The sequence below is a fragment of the Miscanthus floridulus genome, chromosome 6, assembly GCF_019320115.1.
Source record: "Miscanthus floridulus cultivar M001 chromosome 6, ASM1932011v1, whole genome shotgun sequence".
Classification (NCBI taxonomy): domain Eukaryota; kingdom Viridiplantae; phylum Streptophyta; class Magnoliopsida; order Poales; family Poaceae; genus Miscanthus; species Miscanthus floridulus.
The window spans coordinates 138,362,014-138,384,050 of NC_089585.1; the positions used below are offsets into that span (position 1 = coordinate 138,362,014).

Below are 22,037 nucleotides of genomic sequence, written 5' to 3' on the forward strand. Positions count from 1 at the left end.
CGGGTCCTACGTGCTTGCGGGCCGACGCAACAAACGAGATGTGGGCGGGCAGGCACGGGACGACAGACAGGGGCAGTGGCGTGGACGTCCGGGCATTAGCCACGCCCAAAATAAAAAGAATAGTTTGTACAAAGAACTAGTCTACTCTACTAATACTAAAGCCCTGTTCCCAAAAAATACTCTACTAAAGCCCGACCGTGCCCATATCCCTTACGAGGGCGATACTGTCCCTATTGGGCCACATGTACGTGGCCGTTCGTGGCCGAGGCCCATATTAATGTCCTTTGCGAGGCTCCATTCCGTTCCCCCACGGCCCGCGACAGTAATGGGCGGCGATCACTCCGAAGTCCGATCCCCTATAATCGAGAGATTTAATTTTTTATCATTATAACAAATGGCACCTCCTCAAATAGCACTTTAATAGATGCCAATACATTTTCGCCAGCACATAGAGAAAACAACTACAAATTTACCACTTTTGCTTGCGTGGCAGACCAGCTCCTCGTGCCAGCGTGGATTCGAGTCTGCAAGACTTGTAAAATGTCCCCCCCCGGGCCTTTTCCTCTCCACCCACGCAGCTGGCATTTTCGCACCGTGCTCCTGGCGGCCGCGGCAACTCGCGCCCAGCGTCGGCCACGCTGGTAGCCCTAGGCACCTGCAGCGCGGCACCTCATGCTCGGCGGCGGCGGTGCTCCGGCCAGGCAGTGGCGCGCTGTTGCCCGCACCCTGGCCCAGCGACGGTGCGTGCGCTCACACCGTGCCTCGGCAGCTCGCGCCCTGGCGGTGCCCGCGCTCGCAGCCCAGAACGCGGTAGCTCGTGCCCGGCGGCGGCGGCGCTCCGGCCAAGCGGCGGTGCCCGTGCCCTGGCCCGACGACGGCGACGACGCCCGCACCTGGCACGACGCCTGCAACAACTAGCTCTCCGGGCGGGTGCCCGACGCCATGTGCGCCATGTTCGGCCTTCCCTCCTTCGCCGGCAACGCTAGCCTCCGGAGGTCGGCGAGGTCTGCGAGACTGCGACCAAGCGCCAGAGCGCGTACTCATGCGCGTAGAAGGAGCCGCGAGTGACGTGCATGCCGCGAACGGCCCCAGGGTGCGTGGCCACGCAGCACGCGAGCGCACGCACTACGGGGACGTCGGAGGTCCCGCCGGCGCCGTAAATCAACCTGTTGTCGGCTTCGCAGCGGTCACGGTCGCAGCACGCGAGCGTTGTAGTAGTCGCGGTCACGGCTAGCACAGGGACGGCCACCGCCGCTAAGCACAAGTGCGGGGGCAACACGCGGCCGGCGATTACGACACCGTTCGAGCGTCCCGCCTGCACACCGTGCTCCCGCACGCCGCCACGGCCCACGGCGCCTCGCACGACCTCAACATCTCCATCTCGACGCGGGACCCAGTGGCGTCGGCGCCGGGCTTGCTGGACGCGCTGACATCCGCGCTGCGGTCCGGCGACGCCGTGCAACACGCGATGGCTGTGGTCCACAGCCTCCTCTGCGGGGAGGAGGCGCACCGCACGGCCGTGGGCGACTTGCGGCCACTCCTGGCGGCGCTGGTGGCGCTCCTCCGCGCGCCGCCCAGGGCCAGCGCGCACGCCGCCAGGGACGCGCTCAGCCGCGCCGTGCTAGGCACCATGCAGGCACTCTTCACAGTACGGACGCGCGTGGGCGCTCGCCGTCGCTCCGCTGGCGCGCAGGCTGCCGCGGCGCTCGTCGCTCTCACCGCTGCTCCGCTCACGCGCAGGCCGCCTGGGGCGCTCGTGGCGCTCTCCGCTGCTCCACTCACGCGCAGGCCGCCGCGAGCGAGCGCCGGCGACCTCAAGCCACGTGGGCAGAGAGGAAGAGGTGGAGAAGGAGAGAGCAGGGGCAGGAGAGACATTTGACGTTCGTACGCTGACTTAGATCTCTGCTGGCGCGAGAGTTGGCGTGCCACGTGAGCAAAAAAAATAGTATTTTTGTATCTGTTTTCTATTTTGACCGGTAAAAATGTACCGGCAATCGTTGAGATGCTATCTGAGGTCGATCTTTATAATGGTAAAAAGTTAAATCTGTCCCTGTAATCTCCACTCGGTAGGTTCCTCCAATGTCCGATGATCACTGGTCAGCTCTTCTCAACCACCGTCATTTTTTTTGACCCCGGTTCTTCTTTTCTCCTCTGCTCCCAGTCCCAGCACTCCGGCACGATCCGTTGGGCTCTCACTCTGCTGGACCGCAGGGACGAGGTGTTCGATCAGGTACCAGTCGACTAGTCCAAGCAGCTACGGATCGCTCGAGCAAGTGGACCCTCCGTCCAGGGCTGGGATGCCAAGGTACGATGTCCTTGGTTCAGAATTTCGGATGCCGTCGTTTTTAGCTTCTCTCTTTTGCTCCCCTTGTTCTGTTTGACGAAATGCTGGCCTCGACGCTCTGTTTTACCACCGTGCTAATGCTTGCTTGCCTTGGATTGCGTTGTGACTTGTGAGGATCAGAGGGTGGCTTGCTTCTGGTAGCAGATATTAGTGCTCGTGAATGTTACTCTCTCGCTGATTTGTATCCTTTAGTGGTCGGCGGTGAATTCTCTCTATAGATTCATCAGTGGTGAGAATTGATGCGTGTTTTTCTCTGTGTCTATCTTTGGAAACAAGTTTCCCACACATGTATCCTGCTTTCTGATCTGTACACCGTATAGCAGGGTAATAGTACAATATCTCAAACGCACAAGTAGACTGCCCCATTTTACCATGTTTTTAAGGACTAACAAGTAACACAATATAACATCATGTTTGTCTTCCTTGCTCTGAAGTTCCCTATGTATTCTACGCTCGGTATGCCAGCCTGGACGCTAGTGTTTACCATTGTATAATACAAATTTGCTAGATGAGCGCCCCTCCCCCCAATTGTTTGGGATGGGGGGAAAAGTAACAGTATAACACCATTTGCAGGAATTGCAGTCTTTAGAACAATACAGTATTTCATACCTAATTTGGCATGAGTAAGTTAAAACGAAATATTTCTAACAGCTTTATGACATAAGCACCCATTATATGTACTCTAGTTTCTCCACCTCTTTGAACAGAACCTTCCATTTCCTGACTTGATACTGAAAAGACCTTGGATGTTGTCAAGTAGCTAATCATCTGTTTTCTTTGATTAAATTGCTGTGTTCCACAAAGTTCAGCATCGCTCTAGATCTCATATGTCATTCCAACCCGTAGCAGTCTGTTATGAGGGACACATGTTATCCTCTCTGGTTGCCTGAAGTTCTTCCTTATGAAGTTGTAAGCATAGTCAACTATTATCTTCTTAAATAAATCTGCATTTGTTTCTGCCACCACATTAGCTTCTCCTAGCATATGGACGATACCATCCTCCATCTCTCTCTGTATTGTTTGGATCTCATAGATGCATCCATTTGATGGAGCAGCAGTGCTTCTGTCTGAAGAACTATCGGACATTGTTGCTTCTTGAACTCTCATGGAAGGCTCAATTGCATCTTCTATTTCTTCTGCTGAATTATCTCCTCCTGGGCTGTAAAATGATTCTTGATGGATAAATTGTTTCAAATGTTCAATAAGTAAGCCCTCAAATTCTCTTGGATCTTCTACTTTATCATTGTATCCATAGCGCACCACACATCGGAATACCCTGTAATCTCTTGGCTCCACATATCGGAAGAGGAACCGCTCGCTTGTTTCTATTTTGCTGATCGGTAAGTACTTTATTGAGATAATCACAAGAACTGAATGGATGGAAGGTACCCTTTCTACCAAGTGAGGAAGTATGGGTGGGATGCCTTGCACAAGCTCAGAGTACAAAAAGCCTATCCCTGGCAACCTGGTCAGATTCCTCCTAGTGGCCAATTCTGCCACATAGTTACTTGATACTTTGTTCTGGAGCTCATAGTTGTATCGATGAACATGGACATAATGCCATGTGGCCATTATAAACATCAAAATTGCTGCAAAAGCTAGTGGCAAGTAGCCACCTTGAGTGAACTTGTAGAGTGCCGAAGATAAGTATATGAGCTCTGCTCCACCAATTATTACTAGAAAGAGTGCAATCCATAGCAGACTTGTCTTCCATATCATAACCATTACTAAAGTGACCAGAAGTGTTGTTATAAACATCACAAAGACAACAGCAATACCTGCACAATATAATGGTGGTATGAGTATCTGATCATATAAGGTAAAGATGATCTATTTCAGGATGTGTATTGTTCTTATATGGTTTCTAGTAGATCATGTCCTTACTTGCTTTAAGAAAAAGCTGACAGATCACCATGCAATTGGAAAAATACACTAATCTTTTGGATTTGATCAAATTGTCTTCGTTCACACAGCACCACATCTTAATGTTTGCTAGGGTGATTTCATGTGTTCTGCTTGCGCAGTTTAAATAGCAATAACATATGAGTGCTCATAACTTGTTTACAGTCTAGTCAGGTATAAGGGGGCACCTATCAGAGCGGGGAGCAAGTTCAGTGCATCTTATAACAATAATTATTATTGAAGTATAGCTGGGAGCAAATGAACCTATCAAAGCTGGGAGCCGATTGCCCATTACACTAAATTGCTTCAAGTAGTTGATACAGATTTTGAAAAACTTAGAGAAAACGGCAGCAAAGCAGATGATTGCCAAGAAAGAATTAGATATGCGGTAGTTTATAATTTCATAAAAAAAATTGAATATTCAGGTACTGCATTTTTTCCTTAGTTTAATTATATCTTGGGGTGGGAGGGATACTTGTTTCTAGATTTGAGAATTTACCATATGCATTGCCAATCTTTTCTGTAGTTTGGAAAATAGCTGTAACAGCTACACACAAAACCATCAACACATAGTTGATCTCCGGGATGTAGACCTGTCCTTCAAACTTCGTTGATGTGTGGGTGACACGAACACGTGGAAAGCAACCTAGAACTTGGGACTGAGCAATAATTGCAAAGGCACCAGATATCATAGCTTGGCTTGCAATTATAGCAGCAGCTACAGCCACCACAAATGTTGGCCAATACAACGGACCTGATAACAAAGTTCATGAGTTCATCATTAGAATTTGATCTTCCAACCCTAATGTCTTTTATTAGTTGATTCTTATATGTTCTTATTACCTGGAATTGATTTGTAGAATGTATTTGCAACATTTTCTGGGTAGATACAAAGATATGCAGCTTGTCCAATGTATGCCAGCAGTACTGAAGGGAACAGAACTACTGAAAAGCCAATCTGTAGTGCAATAAAACTTTTATCATAAATATCTAACTGAATCATCACATAAAGCAATTTCGAAGTTCAAGATTCAAAACTATTTCTTTAGAAGATGAAAATACTTTTACACATTTTAGGACTATTTTCTCCACACACTCAAAAGGTGTTTCTCCATAATCACAGCTTGTCATAATCAATGGGGGTCAGTAGTTTGTAAAAATGAAAAGCCGGGAATTAGGAGAAGTGCTCAATTACCTGAACAGCTCTCACATTGAAGTGACCAAGGTCGGCAAACATTGCCTCAGTTCCTGTTTTACAAAAATGCAATGCACATTACATGACTTTTGGTTAAAGTTATCGATGTTTTATTTCTATCAGTGCCATTATGTAAGCACAATTTTTTCTGCCAAAATATTAAGGTGATCTCTTAGAGATCAGGGTAAAAGGTATATTGCAGAATTCTGTTATGGACTCTGGGATCAAAAGTACCTGTAATGCATAAAATAACTCCTCCAAGAGAGATCCAGCCCTGCTTCCCATTCCTTTTGAAATAGTCCACAATATATTTTGGATTGAATGCTTTCAGGACACTAGCATCATGTTTGATCAAATTATAAGCTCCAATGCCAGCAATCAAGAGGAACCATATCAAGATTATTGGGGCAAATGTGTAACCAACTTTGTCTGTGCCAAAGTGCTGAACAAGAAACAGGACGATCAATATGGCTATTGAAATGCCAACAATCTGTCCTGTTGTTTGGTTAAGAAGGTCAGATTAAGTTCCCATCCTAAATAGTAAAGTTATTTAAACTGTTGTAACTCTCATTCATATACATTTCAATGCATAGCTTAGTGTACCTTGAGTCAGGTTCGTTGCTTTTTGTTGGATCCCCCCAACAGCGCTAAGTACTGCAAAAAAATACTTATGAGTTTTTCTTAAAAAAATCATCCTTATAAATATATTCTAGTGGCCAGAGAACATGCATCGCCTGGCAGGATAATAGCTCTCTTAATTATTGCAAGTGACACTTTTGACTTTTCCTCTTTCGTATTTGAACTGAGACGAAATTTTTAGCATGTGTGTTGAATAAGTGCATAAAAGTGATATCCAGACTTATTTCTTTTAATAATCCATGTGTATTTCAACTATCCCCCTGCATACAACATTTTTTACCAAAGATGAGAAAGGAAACTCACCTGACATAGATGGAGTTAGAACACCATCACCAATCACCATGGATGTTGCCAGGACTGTCACTAGGAAAAGCATGACCTTAAATTTTGGACTGTTTTCCATCTTCTTCTTGATCCAATGAGCCCTCTTGATACGATTTGTGGGAGACTCTAACTTGTAGTGAGAAACCATTGCATCTTCAGCCTGCTGATTAGGTATCAAGCTAATCCTGGCATACCTTGATATCAATGAATAAAGTGCAAATGTTCCTCCTGCAATATTATAAGTTGGTAATACATGTTAGCTTCTATCATGAAACGAATTATGTTTTCCTGTGGTGCTTTTAATTTTATTTTATCAAATTGGGTGCTCAATTCTCACGGACGGAGCCTAACAATTTTCACCTATATTCTTAAAGATACTACAGTCTCTGTACATACTTACATATCTTTTATTTAATGTATTCTCTGTAGGGGCAGTCCTACCATGTTTCCTTTTTTTTAAAGAAAAAAAAAACATGCTACAGTCTCTTGCAAGCTTTTTGAGAGACTTGTTTTGTATTAAACTTTGATTGACTGCATAACTTATGCAGAGATTGGAATAAAACTTCCTTTTTCTAAAGTATTTCTAACATTCTTTATAATATGTTCTTTTAACCAAGCGCTGTTTCCGGCTGATGGCTACAACGGGCCATCGCTGCTGGAGGACTCAGCTTAGCCAAGTGCTTCAGCTTCTGTCGTTCCAAGAGGCCTCCTCTTGTTGCTCGTTGGTCGCAAAACGGTCCTTTGTAATAGTTCGCTTCTTCCTTGCCGCATGTTTTCTGATTCTTTTCAGTTAATCCTTTCGTGCCGCAAGCTGTGGCTTGCACTGTGTAACCGTTTCATGCTAACTTCTTAATAAAAAATGTGCTCGTTGAGAGCGGCCGCGAAATGTTCTTTTAACCTTCTTCTCTAGTCTAGTTCTTAAAAACGCTTGTCTGCAGCCATACTAGGAGAGTAGAAGTTGTGTTGAGAAGATGTATGGAGCATATTTACTTACCATCACCATTGTCATTAGCTCGCAGGACAATGAAACAATATTTTATCAACGGAAGGAGAATCACAGTGTAGATAATTAGAGACATGACTCCAAGGAGGTCATCCGTGTTGCTGATCCCGTTTGTAAAGGTGCTGGAGAAAACGTAGAGAGGAGAAGTCCCCATGTCTCCATAAACCACACCTATGCTCTGGAATGCTAAATGCAGTGTGGTCGCCCAGCCAACCTTCATTATCAAAGTGCATACTCTGAATCAGATTACATTTTTTGACTCAAAAAGAAAGAAAGCAGACTATATGCTTTTAGCCCACACAATCCTTAGATGATCAAGCAGCTGATATGCTTGGTCTCTTTAGTAAGACAACGACGAACATGATAATTCAACAGTTAAGATTTCAGCAGAATCACAGTAATACTTTACAAAATGAAAAGAACAATAAAAAAAACTCGACCACATGGAGACTCCCCTTAGACTTTGTTCTAAGAAGGCAATAATGGTTTCATCGACCCTGGAGTTCAAGGCTCTAACCATTATGGACCGAGAATGTTTAGTGCAACATGGTATGTTTGTGTGAGAATTGTATTTAACTTTGAAATTTTGCTTAAATAAACTGATGAGAATTCAAAATTTACCGTGCAGTTACACGACTTCAAGCCAAAGAAGGATCGTTATCTGATTGGATAAGAGTAGTTGGAGAACATACCTTGGCTGCATGTGTTGATCCACCAGGGATCATTCCAGCCTCCATGTGCAGTGAATCAAACCTCTGTAGCCTCTTTGGTGGCATTCTCTCTGATGCATGTTCAGAGTTGGCATCACCGTGAGCAGCTCCGTTGCTGCTTGTGTGCTGAGGTTCAGCCATGTTGAAGGTACGGGAGTCTTGCTCAGTTGCTCTGGCGGACCTCTTGTTCTGTTTCACATAACATGGCTTTTATAGGCAGTTGCTTGTGATGCTAGAGTATGAACGTGTGCTTTCTTCCTTTTTCAAAGACCGGCCAGTATGGACATATCCTGGAATAAGACTGGATGCTTGTGCAACAAACGGATTTCTCATCTCATGTTGGCGAGGTCAGACGCTATTATTATCATTCACTTCACTTGCCAAGGTCTTCGTTCAACGCTGCAGCCGTGAACCTTGTGATCTGCTTTACATGAGCCGGGAAGGTGGCTACGTGGGAGGGCATGGTGACTTTTCTTCATCGGCAGTGGGCAGTGGCTGTCACTCGTAAGTCGTAAGTGTGTTGCTGTAGACTTTCCATAAGAATCTGCGACTTCGCCCTTCATTTCCAGTTTACCCCGTACTTCTTGACAATGATGAAAAAGAAATCCTATGCAGCCGGCTAGATGCCATTTATGAAATCAAAAGAATCATATTGAGCCACATATGGATGTCCTAATCCGTTTTAAAAAAAATTTCAAAACGACTATTGTTTTTCGAAGGCATATAGACATATCCTACAAGTTTAAAATTGAAATTATAATTGTCAAAAACCCTACACAAGTGCCTAGCAACTACCATAGGTTCTGAACTTTGCTTTCCTACTTGTTAACTTAGAGCTTCAATTAGGCAAGCGTGTATTTCTCGTTGCCAATACGTAAGGACTAAGCATACGGCCATATGGGATATTTGCAACAGTGTATAACGGCCCAAAAAGTGGCTGCCAACAGTATTGACTTCCAATCTTCGATACTGTGAGCAGCTATTGTTGGAAAAAATCGGAGCCCAAGTGTTCTTTTGCAGCTTGGCGGTTCTAACTCGCTTTCGTGCTGATCTGCGCCATGGACTTGACTATTGTTTCTCGTGAAGGATACGTTTGCAGGACGCTCTTCAATCTTCATGACGTGACATGCATCTGGAGTATACCCCACCACGGCCGCAAGGCCGTAACCAAGTGTGTCGATTCCTTGGATGGACTGACAGCATGGGCAACTGAAGGGACAGGGATGTTTGACCATGTGCGCAATTTTTAAGGTAGTTTCCAGGTTGGTTAAACTTTGCTCGTTCAAGAGTTTTTCCAAGTTTCTACTTTCGAGACTTTTTCTTACTACTACGTGTGGCATGGCCAGTGGATAAAGACGCCGTAATGTTAGTGCTGTTAGTTTGATTTCTAGGATTCCATCGCGAGTGCAACTACGGAAAATTTTCCTGATCAGAGTTTCTAGCAGACGTGCTTGGAATTGATAGATGCAGCGAATGCAGCTTTGGGCTGCAAGAGTTGGTGTGACGAACTGATGATATATACTTGATAAGAGTTTGTTGGCATCTTTCGCCTCCATTTTTTCCAGTCTCCATTTTGAATAAAATTATATTGCGCATGGGAAAAATTATGGAATGCCTTCAACTTCAAGACATTTTACTTTGGTTGGTACATTAAAAATCAGGAAGCCCTTGGCCAGAGATGCTCAGTGCATGGTTTTGACGGGTGTCTGTTCCTTTTGTTGGTCGTCGTGTCAATGCTGCCATAGTCCATAGATGCTCTCCGGCCGTGATCCGATCTCCTTTGTAGTGTCCAGTTGCAGGCTTGCAGCCATCCTTGTTTGAACCTTGACCCATTTTCGTTCGTCTCTTCGTCTAAGAAGCAACGACATAGCTATGTGAAGGACCGGAAATGGCGATCAGAGAGGGGGTGTGAATGGAAGCCTCAAATTTCTTGCAAAATATTTGGCCGTTGTCCCAAAGTTACCCCCAAACACAAGCGAGCTGGCGAAACTAAAATACCCAAGCCAACTGGTAACGAGAGTACTTAGATCAATTCTTTGGAACGGTACAATACCAACGCAACAGACGAAATCCGATTTGGAGCTCAGATGACCAAACTGCACTCAAAATGAGAAATCAAGGCCTGAAAAATTACACCAGAAAATCAGCTGGAAATTCGCCGATGGCTGGGCTGCACACCACCGAGCGCTGGGGACTGACTCTCCTGCAGAGATGAAACAGACTGGGCACTCAGGCCAAATTGGCAAGCAACGACAGTTCGGAGTTGAAGAATGAGCAGCCACCAGGAGGTGCTGCATGCCTCCTGGACGTTGGGCCAAAACAAGTACAGAGAGAAGCTAACGAGAGCACATGCTTAAGCCAGTCAACAATCTAATCAAACAAGTGAATATTTAATTAGTTCAAAAACTGTTGCTTGAAAAGGGGCAACAACCAAAGACACGACGAACAACGTTTCCTGGAATACGAAGCCGGTGGGACTGCTCACCGATGCGGAAGAGCTCGAGCGAGGGTATGCACACCGTCCTGTAGAGAACACGGCAAAACGACGGCTGCAAAATCCGAAGCTCGTGACTCAAAAACGAAAACTGACGAACAGGAACCGAGCGCACAGGAGCGGACGAGTCTCAATGTCCCAGAGTGGTACTTTGGTGAGCGCGCACGGCAGCTGGGGCCGGCGTTGGTGCTGCTGTCGCCGAGTGCTGCTGGGGCCGCCCGTGCGCACGCCTGTACGTGAGTGCCCAAGAACAGCGCACGAACAGAGCGACGAACAAAGGGAGGCGACTCCAAAAATTCGACGAGAACGAGATCAAATCAACACGAACCGCGCCCAAAAATTGCACAGACCAAATTCAATGCGCTACGAATCTAGCCCCAAGAAATCATTTCCTTGGATTGATCCAAACTCCGGAAAAACGAGATCGTAGGTATGAACGAAAATGGGGAAACACTCAAGTACACAATGACGAAAATCACACACAAAATCACTGAATCCCGGAGGACAACTGGAGGATTCGGGCCTCTATTCCCACACCAAATCTCAGTTTACACTCACGAATTTCTTCATAAGTGGACCTCTCTCTTAAGAACTAGAAGAAGAGCTAACCCTAGGTGGAAGGGGGAAAATGAGATAATAGGAAAGAGGTGAGGGAGATGGGGGCTCCCTCATCCTATTTAACAGGGCTATTACACAATCTCAGTTTTGCCCCTGGATACTATTGAGTCAAACCACTTAGCCTAAGGGCGTTATGGTCCAACCCGGTGTCATCTTCATTCGATGGCCACCGCACCTCCTCATCAGTAGCTTCGTCTCGACGCGAACTCCCCGATGCCGCCACGTGACGTCCGTTCCTCCTCGGAACCTCCGCCCGGGTTTTGAGGCCCAAACCCGTAAACCCGTCGTCGATGGTTTTGAGGCCCAAACCACCAAACCCGCTCGCGAGTAGCGTACTCCGTACGCGTCCCCCGCCGCTCGACACGTGTCACCGCCGTCCTCGACCAGCCGGCACGCCAAATCCTCTGAGCCTCGCTCGACCCGCACGTCTATCGTCTTGACTCAGTCAACACCGTCACTCCCATGTCTTCTTGCTCTTGTCGATGTCCCAAGTGTCAGCCACCGTGGCTAGTCACCCGGCCTCTGGGTCCCTCGGTCCAAGCCTCACGTCTGTCCTTCACCGCTCCTGGTCCGTCGGCACGGCACGTCCTCCTTGACCTTCACCTCGCCGTCGACCACCACATCCGAGCTCCACACCTACACAACACAAGCCAAAAGACATGTCGCACACATAGCTTTCGCCATGGTAGGGTTAGTCACCACTCAACCCACTTCGTGGATCACATTGACAATCACTCATCACAAAACGAACACACAAGGGTACTTGTCAACCTTGTGTTCGCAATCTCCCCCTTGATGAGTGCATTGTCAACACCAATACACGAACAGCTTGAGCAAAAGAAAAAAGAAGAAGAAGAGAAAACAAAGAACTCACCCAAATGACCAAAAGCCAAAGAAAAGCCAAGAACCGGGTCATTTGAAAATGAGCAAAACTTGGTTCCCAAAGACATGGGCAACGGCTCGACGCAACCAAGTAAAACAAAGCTAGCCCTCAAGAAGAGGCAACGGGCTCAACACCACTAGCAAAGCTCGAAAAACCGAAAAACTGCTAGACCCTCCAGAAGAGGCAAAGTCTTAACACATCTAGCAAAACAACTCAAATGCAACTCCCCCTGAACAAGTGCAATCTCTCTCAAATGAATGCACATCTCTCAACTTTGGGTGGAATTGGAAGTTTCTTCCCCTTTTCTGAATATTTCTCCCCTTGTGTCCCCTTGTGACATTGTGAGTGTGGAAACTTCTCCCCCTTGTTGACACATGCACTTATCAAGTTAGAGCCCAAGGATTGCAACTCCCCCTCAAAACAAGCTATGAATGCAGAAGCTTCAAGATTATAGCAAGTAGATTGAAAGGATGCTCTAGTTGATGCTGTCATGTATATATAGCAACACATACAAGTGCTAGCAAATGCTCAAGGTGACCAAATGAGACGAAATATGGCATTTAAGCAAGTTTGATCAAGTTTGAGCAATTTTAAAAGAGGGTTCACCACCAAAGGAGCACATAGCAAAAATAGACAGGAGATCGACCTTGTGCTACACATGTATGCAAAGTGAACTACCCCAAACAAAGTTCACACATCATGTCATGAGACAAACATGTGGTTTGATCAAATTTTAGATACCAATTGAAATTTATCGGAGTTATGCAGCTTATTACCAAAGTTTGTCAGACAAGTGTGTGCGGGAGGTTATCTGTGCCATCAAAACCTGACTTAGCGACCATGTCAAGTCTATGCCAAAGGCAATCAGAAGCTTAAGACAATGATCTCGGTATCCATTACAGAGCTCAAGTTCACCAATAAGTGCAATTTGGAGCTGTCTCTATACTCTGACATAGGATAGTACAGACCCATCCCGATCTTTTCAAATCACTTAGTTTGTTTTCGAAGTTTTAGCACAAATTCAAGTTTCTCAAGCAAGTGTGTAACTCAAGGTATGAGCCGTAGCAACTAAGCATATATATGAAGCAAAAAAGATCTCGACACATTCTACACATGCTAGTTGCCACAAGTAGTGGTGAACACATTTCATGTTTCAACAAGTTTTAATCAAGTTCACAGTTTGGAAAACAAGCTTAGCTCATAACATGAATCAATTGATCAAAAGGAGCCTAAGCCAAAAGCACATCATGTATATCCATAACATCCCCAACAAGAGCATAGTGTCAATCTAGCTACTATAAGGATGAAGCTCAGGATGCAATATGATACATGATGATATGATATGCAAGTATGATTTAAAAACAAAAACAAAGGCTAAACTACAAAGAAAAGCAAAACTAGAATACAACAACCAAAGTTCCCCTCCTCTAAAAAGGGAAACAAACTCCAAGCTCCCCTCGCAAGCGAGCAAACTAGGCTTGGTCAAGTGGTTTGGTGAAGATATCTACGAGCTGGTTTTGGGTATCAATGTGGTGCAGATCGATATCACCTTTCTCATAGTGGTCACACAAGAAGTGAAAGCGAACTTCTATGTGCTTTGTCTTTGAGTGAATATGTTTTTGCTACACTTATGGCACTGGTGCTGTCATAAAACAAAGGCACTCGCCTAAACTCTAACCCAAAGTCTCTCAGAGTAGCTATCATCCAAAGCAACTGGGAACAACAAGCAGCAGCAGCAACATACTCAGCTTCTGTGGTGGATTAGGCGACGCTAGACTACTTGCGAGAAGACCAAGACACAAGAGAAGATCCAAGAAACTGACAAGTCCCCAAAGTGGACTTCCTCTCAACACGACAACCAGCATAATCCGCATCAGAATACCCGCAAAGAGAAAGAGAGGAGGCCGAAAACCAAAGACCAAACTCGGGTGTGAAATGAAGGTACCTGAGGATCCGCTTGATGGCTTGACGATGAGACGTGCACGGCGAAGACTAAAAGCACGCACACAAGCAGACTATGAACTGGATGTCCAGTCTCATCGTTGTTAGGTACAGTAGGGACCCGATCATGCTTCGGTATTCCTTCTGGTCCACGGCTTCTCCCTCCTTGTCCTCATCCAGGGCCGTCGTGGTTGACATGGGCATCGAAAGAGGCTTGGACTCACCCATATCAAATATCTTGAGCATGTCCTTGGTGTACTTGCCTTGGTGCACGAACGTCCCCTTGCGAGTTTGCTTGATTTGTAGCCTGAGGAAGAAAGTCAATTCGCCCATCATGCTCATCTCAAATTCCCTACTCATAGTATCTGAAAACTTGGCAACAAGAGCATGAGAAGAGCCACCAAAGATTATGTCATCCACGTATATCTGAACCAAAAGGATGTATGTGCCTTGCTTGAGGAGAAACAAAGTCTTATCTATGGAACCCATCCTAAAACCCTTATCAAGCAAGAAAGCTTTCAAACGCTCATACCAGGCTCTCGGGGCTTGTTTCAAACCATACAAGGCTTTGTGGAGTTTAAAAACATGGTTGGGGTACTTAGGATTTTCAAAGCCAGGGGGTTGCCTCACATAAACCTCTTCCTCTATGTACCCATTCAAGAAGACACTCTTCACATCCATCTGATACAGCTTGAACCCTTTCGAAGCTACAAATGCTAAAAGGATCCTAATGGCTTCTAGACGGGCAACAGGAGCAAAGGTTTCTTCAGTCTATTCCCTCTTTTTGGCAAAAACCCTGAGCCACTAATCTCACCTTGTTTCTCACTACCACCCCATCCTCACTCTGCTTGTTCTTGTAAATCCACTTTGTACCTATGGGGTGGCACTCTGGTGGAGGTGGAACTAAAACCCACACTTGGTTCTGCTCAAAGTTCTCTAACTCCTTGTGCATAGCATTGACCCAATCGGCATTAGATAGTGCGTGTCCAATATCTCGAGGCTCAAAAGAAGCTACGAAAGCAGAATGAGCGAAGTGTGAGATCTGATGTGACCTGGACCATGTGACCCTTTGGTCGATGTTGCCGATCATGGTCTGAGGTGGGTGGCGACGCTGAATGTGCCGAGGTGCTTCTCTCGAAGAAGTCGTCTCCCCCTCCACAGCAGCTAGGGCCTCCTTAGGTGCAGCCGGCGTAGGCTAAGGAGGCGGCTCGCGCGGACCCCAAGTAGTGGAAGAAGACGGGTCAGGGCCGTGAGTCGAAGTAGTCATCGCAGACTCGACTGGAGCAGCCGAAGAGGTCAGCTCGGCATCTCTCCAATCAGCATCTTCCTCATTCTCCTCAACAAAGATGCTCTCACCGATCTCCTGATCACCTGCACTTTCAAAGACAGGAACAAAACAAGGCATGGTCTCATTGAAAGTGACCTCACAGGTCTCCACAACTCGGTTAGTTTCAAGGTTAAGAACACGATATGCATGAGAATGAGAAGCATAACCAAGAAAAATACCGTCGAAAGACCTGGACTCGAACTTGTCCAAATTACCTTGTTTCAGAATGAAGCACTTGCATCCAAATACTCTAAAGTGGCTTACCTTGGGTGGTCGTCCGAATCGCAACTCATAAGAAGTTTTCTTCATGAAAGCTCGAAGGAAAATATGATTTGAAACATGGCACGCGGTGTTGATCGCTTCGGCCCAATATCTCCTAGGAGTCCTATGCTCATCGACCATCGTGATGGCCATCTCAACAAGGGTCTGATTCTTGCGCTCAACAACACCATTCTGCTGAGGGACATAAGGAGAGGAAAACTGGTGCTCGAGGCCCAAAGAAGCACAAAAGGTTTCAAAATGAGTATTCTTGAATTCTGTGCCATTGTCAATGCGAATCGCTCTCATGGCATTCTTAGGGAACTCATTTTGCAACCGAAGAATCAAATCCCGAGCATGTGAAAAAGCCTCATCCTTACTCTTCATGAAAAACACCCAAGAGTAGCGAGAAAAATCATCCACGATCACTAGAACATACCACTTCCCACCATCTGACTGAACCCGAGCTGGACCAACTGTGTCCATATGAAGTAACTCACCGGGTTCCTTGGTCATGACTTGGTTCACAGGTGGGTGAGAGGCGGCAACCATCTTCCCATGACGACAAGGGTGACAAACCAAATCTTTTTCAAATTTTAACTTGGGCAATCCTCAGATTAAGTTAAGTGAGTTCAACCTAGCTAGTAAGTCAAAACTCAAGTGACCCAATCTCCTATGCCACTTCCAAAGCTCAGAGGAGGATCCGGCCACCAAACATCGAGAAGAGCCAAAAGAGTGAGAAAAATCAGCTCGAAAGGCATGATCAAAAGGAACAATCTGGCAAACAAGATTTCCCTAAGAATCAAGGACTTGAGACAAGCCGGTCTTAAATCGCACTTCAAAGCCATCCTGAAGGAGTTGCAAAACTGAAAGCAAATTGAAATGCAAATTTGAAACCAAAGCAACATCCTTCAAGACAAAACTCTCGTTGACCCGAATGGTTCCACGAGAAAGCACCTTACCTTTGCTATTGTCCCCGAATGTGATGTACTCCTTGCATTGCACGGGGTCAAGGCTAGAGAACCATTTTGAGCTTCCGGTCATGTGGCGTGAACATCTGGAATCAATAAGCCACATGTTCTCCAGGCCTCCGTCCTGCATCAATAGAAGGACATGGGATGAGCAAATGGTGCAACACTGGGGTTAGTAAACTATGAAGGATACCAGTGTTGGTTCATTTGCCCCAGAAAAAGTGTTTGGAAAAACACCAAACATGCCATGTCCCATTTGAGGAAAGTGGGCACCACATGGGGGAAAACATGGTCTGCTAGAACTGTAGGACTAAAAGCCACTACCATGAGGTCCAAAGTCATATTGATCACGACCTGAACCACGCCAGGCATGACCACCACGACCATCGTGTGGTCTCGCAACCTAAGGCCTAGCACCTTGAGGCATTGCCCCTCGAGGCCTAGCATTGCGCCTCTGAGCAGGCGGCACATGTATGCCATGGGGCGGGTGGTACATGTTCCGGTTGTTCAACTCATACTCCCGCCGCTCATCTCTCTTCCTCCTAAAGCAAAACTCAACAAGGTGACCAATAGTCACAGTGATACCTCACCTCTCTCTTGGGTGGTTGTTGGCTCACTTTCTTGTGGGTATGTGTCACTCTTGGTAGCTTTTTGGCTTTAGGAAGGGGATCCTCAGAGATGTTCGGTAGAGTGTCAAGTGGGTTCCTGAGATGGTTCAGTTTTGGAACCCAAACTTGTTTCTGGGGTGGAGCTCTTGGAGGTTCTTCTAACACTCCATTTTTTACAGTGGGTTCGGTAGGCTTAGGTGGATTGATCTTGGAAGGTTTCTCACTTGGGCTTAAACCACTGAACTCACCAACTTTGCCAGACATGTTCACCCTTCCCACCTAAAGCAAAGCCTACTCCTGATGTCCCAGTTCCTCGCCTGAACTGGCTCATCATCATGCCCAACTACGGCTCACTACAAGACACCCAATTCAAGATGGACCGAAGGTATGTGTTGTCTTCCTCGAATCTCATCTTGTCCCGCCTGCAAGAATCAAGCTCCAACACCAAGCTCTCACAACGTGCACACTCAACAACCGTGCTATCTGAACTGGCCTTCTCAAGAGCAAGGATCTTGGCATTCTTCTCTGCCAGCTTAGATTGCAAGCCCAAACAAGACTTGCATGCACCCAACAAGCTAGACCTAGCCTTCAGCTCATCGTTCTCATCTAACAAGATAGCATACTTAGATTGCAACTCAGAAAAGTTGGTCATATGAACAGCACATTCATCACACTCAGCCTCGTCAGACACATGAACGACAAGCTTCTTAGCTTCCTCAAGCTCCTTCTCCATAACTTCTAGCTTGTCCTTAAACTCTTTCCTCTCACGAGCAGCACGTTTTAGCAGCTTATCTTGACTCATCAAAGTATCAGTCATGATATCAAGCTCGGCAATAAGAGCATCAACGGTGGGTTTTACCTCGGTAGAGTCGTCGTCGTCGGGAAGCACGTCCTTGTTGGGCTTCACCCCTTCATCCACGGCCATGGTGCAGTAGCCTCCGTGGATGGACTTGGTGACAAAACAAAGCCCGGTCAACTTGTCCTCACGTCTCTTCTCGGACTCATCATCGCTCGAGGAAGAAGAACGGTCATCGTCGGTGTCATTGTCGAGGTCGCTAAGGGAGGCGAGGAAGGCGCGCTCTTGGGCCTTGGCCTTCTTGAAGTACTTCTTCTTGAGCGCCTCCTTGTCGAATCCTCCCTTCGACTTGTGCTTGGAGGTGTACTCACGCTTGTCCTTGCGCTTGCTGGAGTCATTCTTGTCAGAGGAGTGCTTGTTCTTCTTGGGGTAGTGGGCGATGAAGTGGTCAGGGTCTCCACAGCCGTAGCATCCTTCCTTTGGACCACCACCACGCCGACGATTCAAGCGGTTGTTGTGAAACCGCGAGAACCGGCTGATGATCAACGCCAGCTCGTCGTCCCCAAGGGCCTCCAATTGCTCCTCTGTGACAAACACCAAAGAAGACAAGGCAAACGACATCTGTGAGGGGTTAGCCAAAGAACTTGAGCTATTACCAGAGACCAAAGCCATAGTCGGTGCAGAGGAATTCTTGAGCTTGGTTTGGGTCTGGTAGTCGATCTCGGTGGACTTGAGCTTGCTGAAAAGCTCATCCACGGTGAGGGTCTCATACCCCGAAGACTCAATGATGGCGGTCACCTTCACATCCCATACCTTCCAATCTAGGGCATATAGAAGCTTGAGTGCCCTCTCATGATCGTCATAAGGTAACTGTGCCTTGTTTGCTCACATCTTGTTGACGATGGTCTAAAAGCGAGAAAACATGGCATCGATGGACTCGCCATCAAGTTGGGTGAAGTTCTCGTACTCCCGCTTGTACGTCTCGTAGAGTCTGGTTTTGACCTGTGCGGTCCTCTCGTGATAGCTCTGAAGCCTCACCCAGATCTCCCGAGCAGTAGTACAATCAGAGACTCTCTCGAACTCCTGAAGCGAAAGACTCAAGAAAAGAACTGAGCGAGCTCTGCTATTAGCGTTGTGCCGATCTTTTTTATCTTGCGTGACACGAGCACGGGGTTCAAGCACAACGTAGGTAGCATCCTCGCAAATCTCCAAAACAAGCCAATCAATCCCCTGGAGATGCGCAGACATGCAGATCTTCCAATAGGGGTAGTTTGTTCCATCGAAGAACGGTGGTTTGCCGGAACCACGCTCCATGTCGCCTTCGTGGATCACGGACCGATTAAGGTGGAATGATCCTTAACCGGCTCTGATACCAATTGAAGGACCGGAAACGACGACCAGAGGGGGGGGTGAATGGGAGCCTCAAATTTCTTGCAAAATATTTGGCCGGTATCCCAAAGTTACCCCCAAACACAAGTGAGCTTGCGAAACTAAAATACCCAAGCCAACTGGTAACGAGAGTACTTAGATCAATTCTTTGGAACGGTACAATACCAACGCAACAGACGAAATCTGATTTGGAGCTCAGATGACCAAACTGCACTCAAAATGAGAAATCAAGGCCTGAAAAATTACACCAGAAAATCAGCTGGAAATTCGCGATGGCTGGGCTGCACACCACCGAGCGCTGGGGACTGACTCTCCTGTAGAGATGAAACAGACTGGGCACTCAAACCAAACTGGCAAGCAACAACAGTTCGGAGTTGAAGAATGTGCAGCCACCAGGAGGTCCTGCATGCCTCATGGACGTTGGGCCAAAACAAGTACAGAGAGAAGCTAACGGCAGCACATGCTCAAGCCAGTCAACAAACTAATCAAACAAGTGAATATTTAATTAGTTCAAAAACTATTGCTTGAAAAGGGTCAACAACCAAAGACACGACGAACAACGTTGCCAGGAATACGAAGCCGGTGGGACTGCTCACCGATGTGGAAGAGCTCGGGCGAGGGTATGCACACCATCCTGTAGAGAACACGGCAAAACAACGGCTGCAAAATCCGAAGCTCGTGACTCAAAAACGAAAACTGATGAACAGGAACCGAGCGCACAGGAGCGGACGAGTCTCAATGTCCTAGGGGCGAGTGGTGCTCTAGTGAGCGCGCACGGCAGCTAGGGCCGGCGTTGGTGCCGCTGTCGCCGAGTGCTGCTGGGGCCGCCCGTGCGCACGCCTGTACGTGAGTGCCCAAGAACAGGGCACAGACAGAGCGACGAATAGAGGGAGGCGACTCCAAAAATTCGACGACAACGGGATCAAATGAACACGAACCGCGCCCAAAAATTGCACAGACCAAATTCAATGCGCTACGAATCTAGCCCCAAGAAATCATTTCCTTGGATTGATCCAATCTCCGAGAAAATGAGATCGTAGGTATGAACGAAAATGGGGAAAAACTCAAGTACACAGTGACGAAAATTACACACAAAATCATTGAATCCCGGAGGACAACTGGAGGATTCGGGCCCCCATTCCCACACCAAATCTCAGTTTACACTCACGAATTTCTTCATAAGTGGACCTCTTTCTTAAGAACTAGAAGAAGAGCTAACCCTAGGTGGAAGGGGGGAAATGAGAGAATAGGAAAGAGGTGAGGGAGATGGGGGCTCCCTCATCCTATTTAACAGGGCTATTACACAATCCCAGTTTTGCCCCTAGATACTATTGAGTCAAACCACTTAGCCTAAGGGCGTTATGGTCCAACCCGGTGTCATCTTCATCCGACGGCCACCGCACCTCCTCATCAGTAGCTTCGTCTCGACGCGAACTCCCCGATGCCGCCACGTGCCGTCCGTTCCTCCTCGGAACCTCCGCCCGGGTTTTGAGGCCCAAACCCATAAACCCGCCACCGATGGTTTTGAGGCCCAAACCACCAAACCCGCTCGCGAGTAGCGTACTCCGTACGCGTCCCCGCCGCTCGACACGTGTCACCGCCGTCCTCGACCGGCCGGCACGCCAAATCCTCTGAGCCTCGCTCGACCCGCACGTCCGCCGTTTTGACTCGGTCAACACCGTCACTCCCATGTCTTCTTGCACTTGTCGATGTCCCAAGTGTCGGCCACCGCGGCTAGTCACCCGACCTCTGGGTCCCTCGGTCCAAGCCTCACGTCCGTCCTTCACCGCTCCCGGTCCGTCGGCACGGCACGTCCTCCTTGACCTTCCCCTCGCCGTCGACCACCGTATCCGAGCTCCACACCTGCACAACACAAGCCAAAAGACATGTCGCACACATAGCTTTCGCCATGGTAGGGTTAGTCACCACTCAACCCACTTCGTGGATCACATTGACAATCACTCATCACAAAACGAACACACAAGGGTACTTGTCAACCTTGTGTTCGCACTATGGTGCGCCGTCCTCGCTTTCATTCATCTCTTCATTCCTACTACTACTATGCTGAAAAGTTGGCTTCTTTGTCGGGTATATATTTCAACTAGAATTATTATCTTAGATTAGAGAAGATAATGATGCACAGTCCGACAATTAGATCAGCGTTTGTGTTTTTATTCATCTCTTCGTTTATAATATCTGTAAATGAATCCTGCACCAAAAGCGGGCTAACGGATCGGGCCACGTCGCCCGTTAAACCGCGAACCGTAGGATCGAGCCAATTCGCAATATCGTCGGTCAATTTGGATAGGGTTCGGATCTTTGCCCGCTTCTTAGTGGACCCAAGACCTCGAGAACCTTCTCGGGCTCGTGTGAACATGTTGGGGGATAGAGAGGAATGAGGATGCTCGTGTAACCAACAGATGTCTCATTGCATGTTGATGAAGTCAGACACTGTTATGTCTTCTCATTCACTTCACTTGGCAAGGTCTTCATTCAACCCTGCTGCCGTGAATCCTGTGATCTTTACGTATGCCGGGAACGTGACTGTGGGAGGGCATGCTGACTTTCTTCCCACACTCATGGGTAAGGGTGAGTTGCACTAAACTTTCTGTAAGTAGCAGCGACATGGCCCTTC

The 22,037-nt window shown here is 47.2% G+C and overlaps 1 protein-coding gene and 1 pseudogene across 1 annotated transcript; both read right to left on the minus strand.

Annotated features, from left to right (window-relative positions):
• Window positions 1–2,818: 2,818 nt before the first annotated feature.
• LOC136457108 (potassium transporter 5-like) lies at window positions 2,819–8,492 on the minus strand. Its single transcript, XM_066457150.1, has 9 exons — window positions 8,100–8,492; window positions 7,399–7,621; window positions 6,384–6,632; window positions 6,045–6,095; window positions 5,676–5,936; window positions 5,442–5,494; window positions 5,090–5,204; window positions 4,746–5,000; window positions 2,819–4,122 (listed from the first exon to the last, which is right to left on the minus strand). Exons 1-9 carry the CDS (start codon window positions 8,256–8,258, stop codon window positions 3,161–3,163), a joined length of 2,328 nt encoding a protein of 775 aa, XP_066313247.1. The 5' UTR covers window positions 8,259–8,492; the 3' UTR covers window positions 2,819–3,160.
• Window positions 8,493–17,163: 8,671 nt separating this feature from the next.
• Window positions 17,164–19,327, minus strand: LOC136461336 (uncharacterized; annotated as a pseudogene).
• Window positions 19,328–22,037: the final 2,710 nt, after the last annotated feature.

Excerpts from the sequence above, each read along its gene's own strand:
- LOC136457108 (XM_066457150.1), bottom strand. The coding sequence starts at position 8,258 with ATGGCTGAACCTCAGCACACAAGCAGCAACGGAGCTGCTCACGGTGAT. Across the intron at positions 6,096-6,383 it reads TCTAACTCCATCTATGTCAG|TACTTAGCGCTGTTGGGGGG; the intron begins GTGAGTTTCCTT and ends ATTTTTTTGCAG. Across the intron at positions 4,123-4,745 it reads AAAGATTGGCAATGCATATG|GTATTGCTGTTGTCTTTGTG; the intron begins GTAAATTCTCAA and ends TATATTGTGCAG.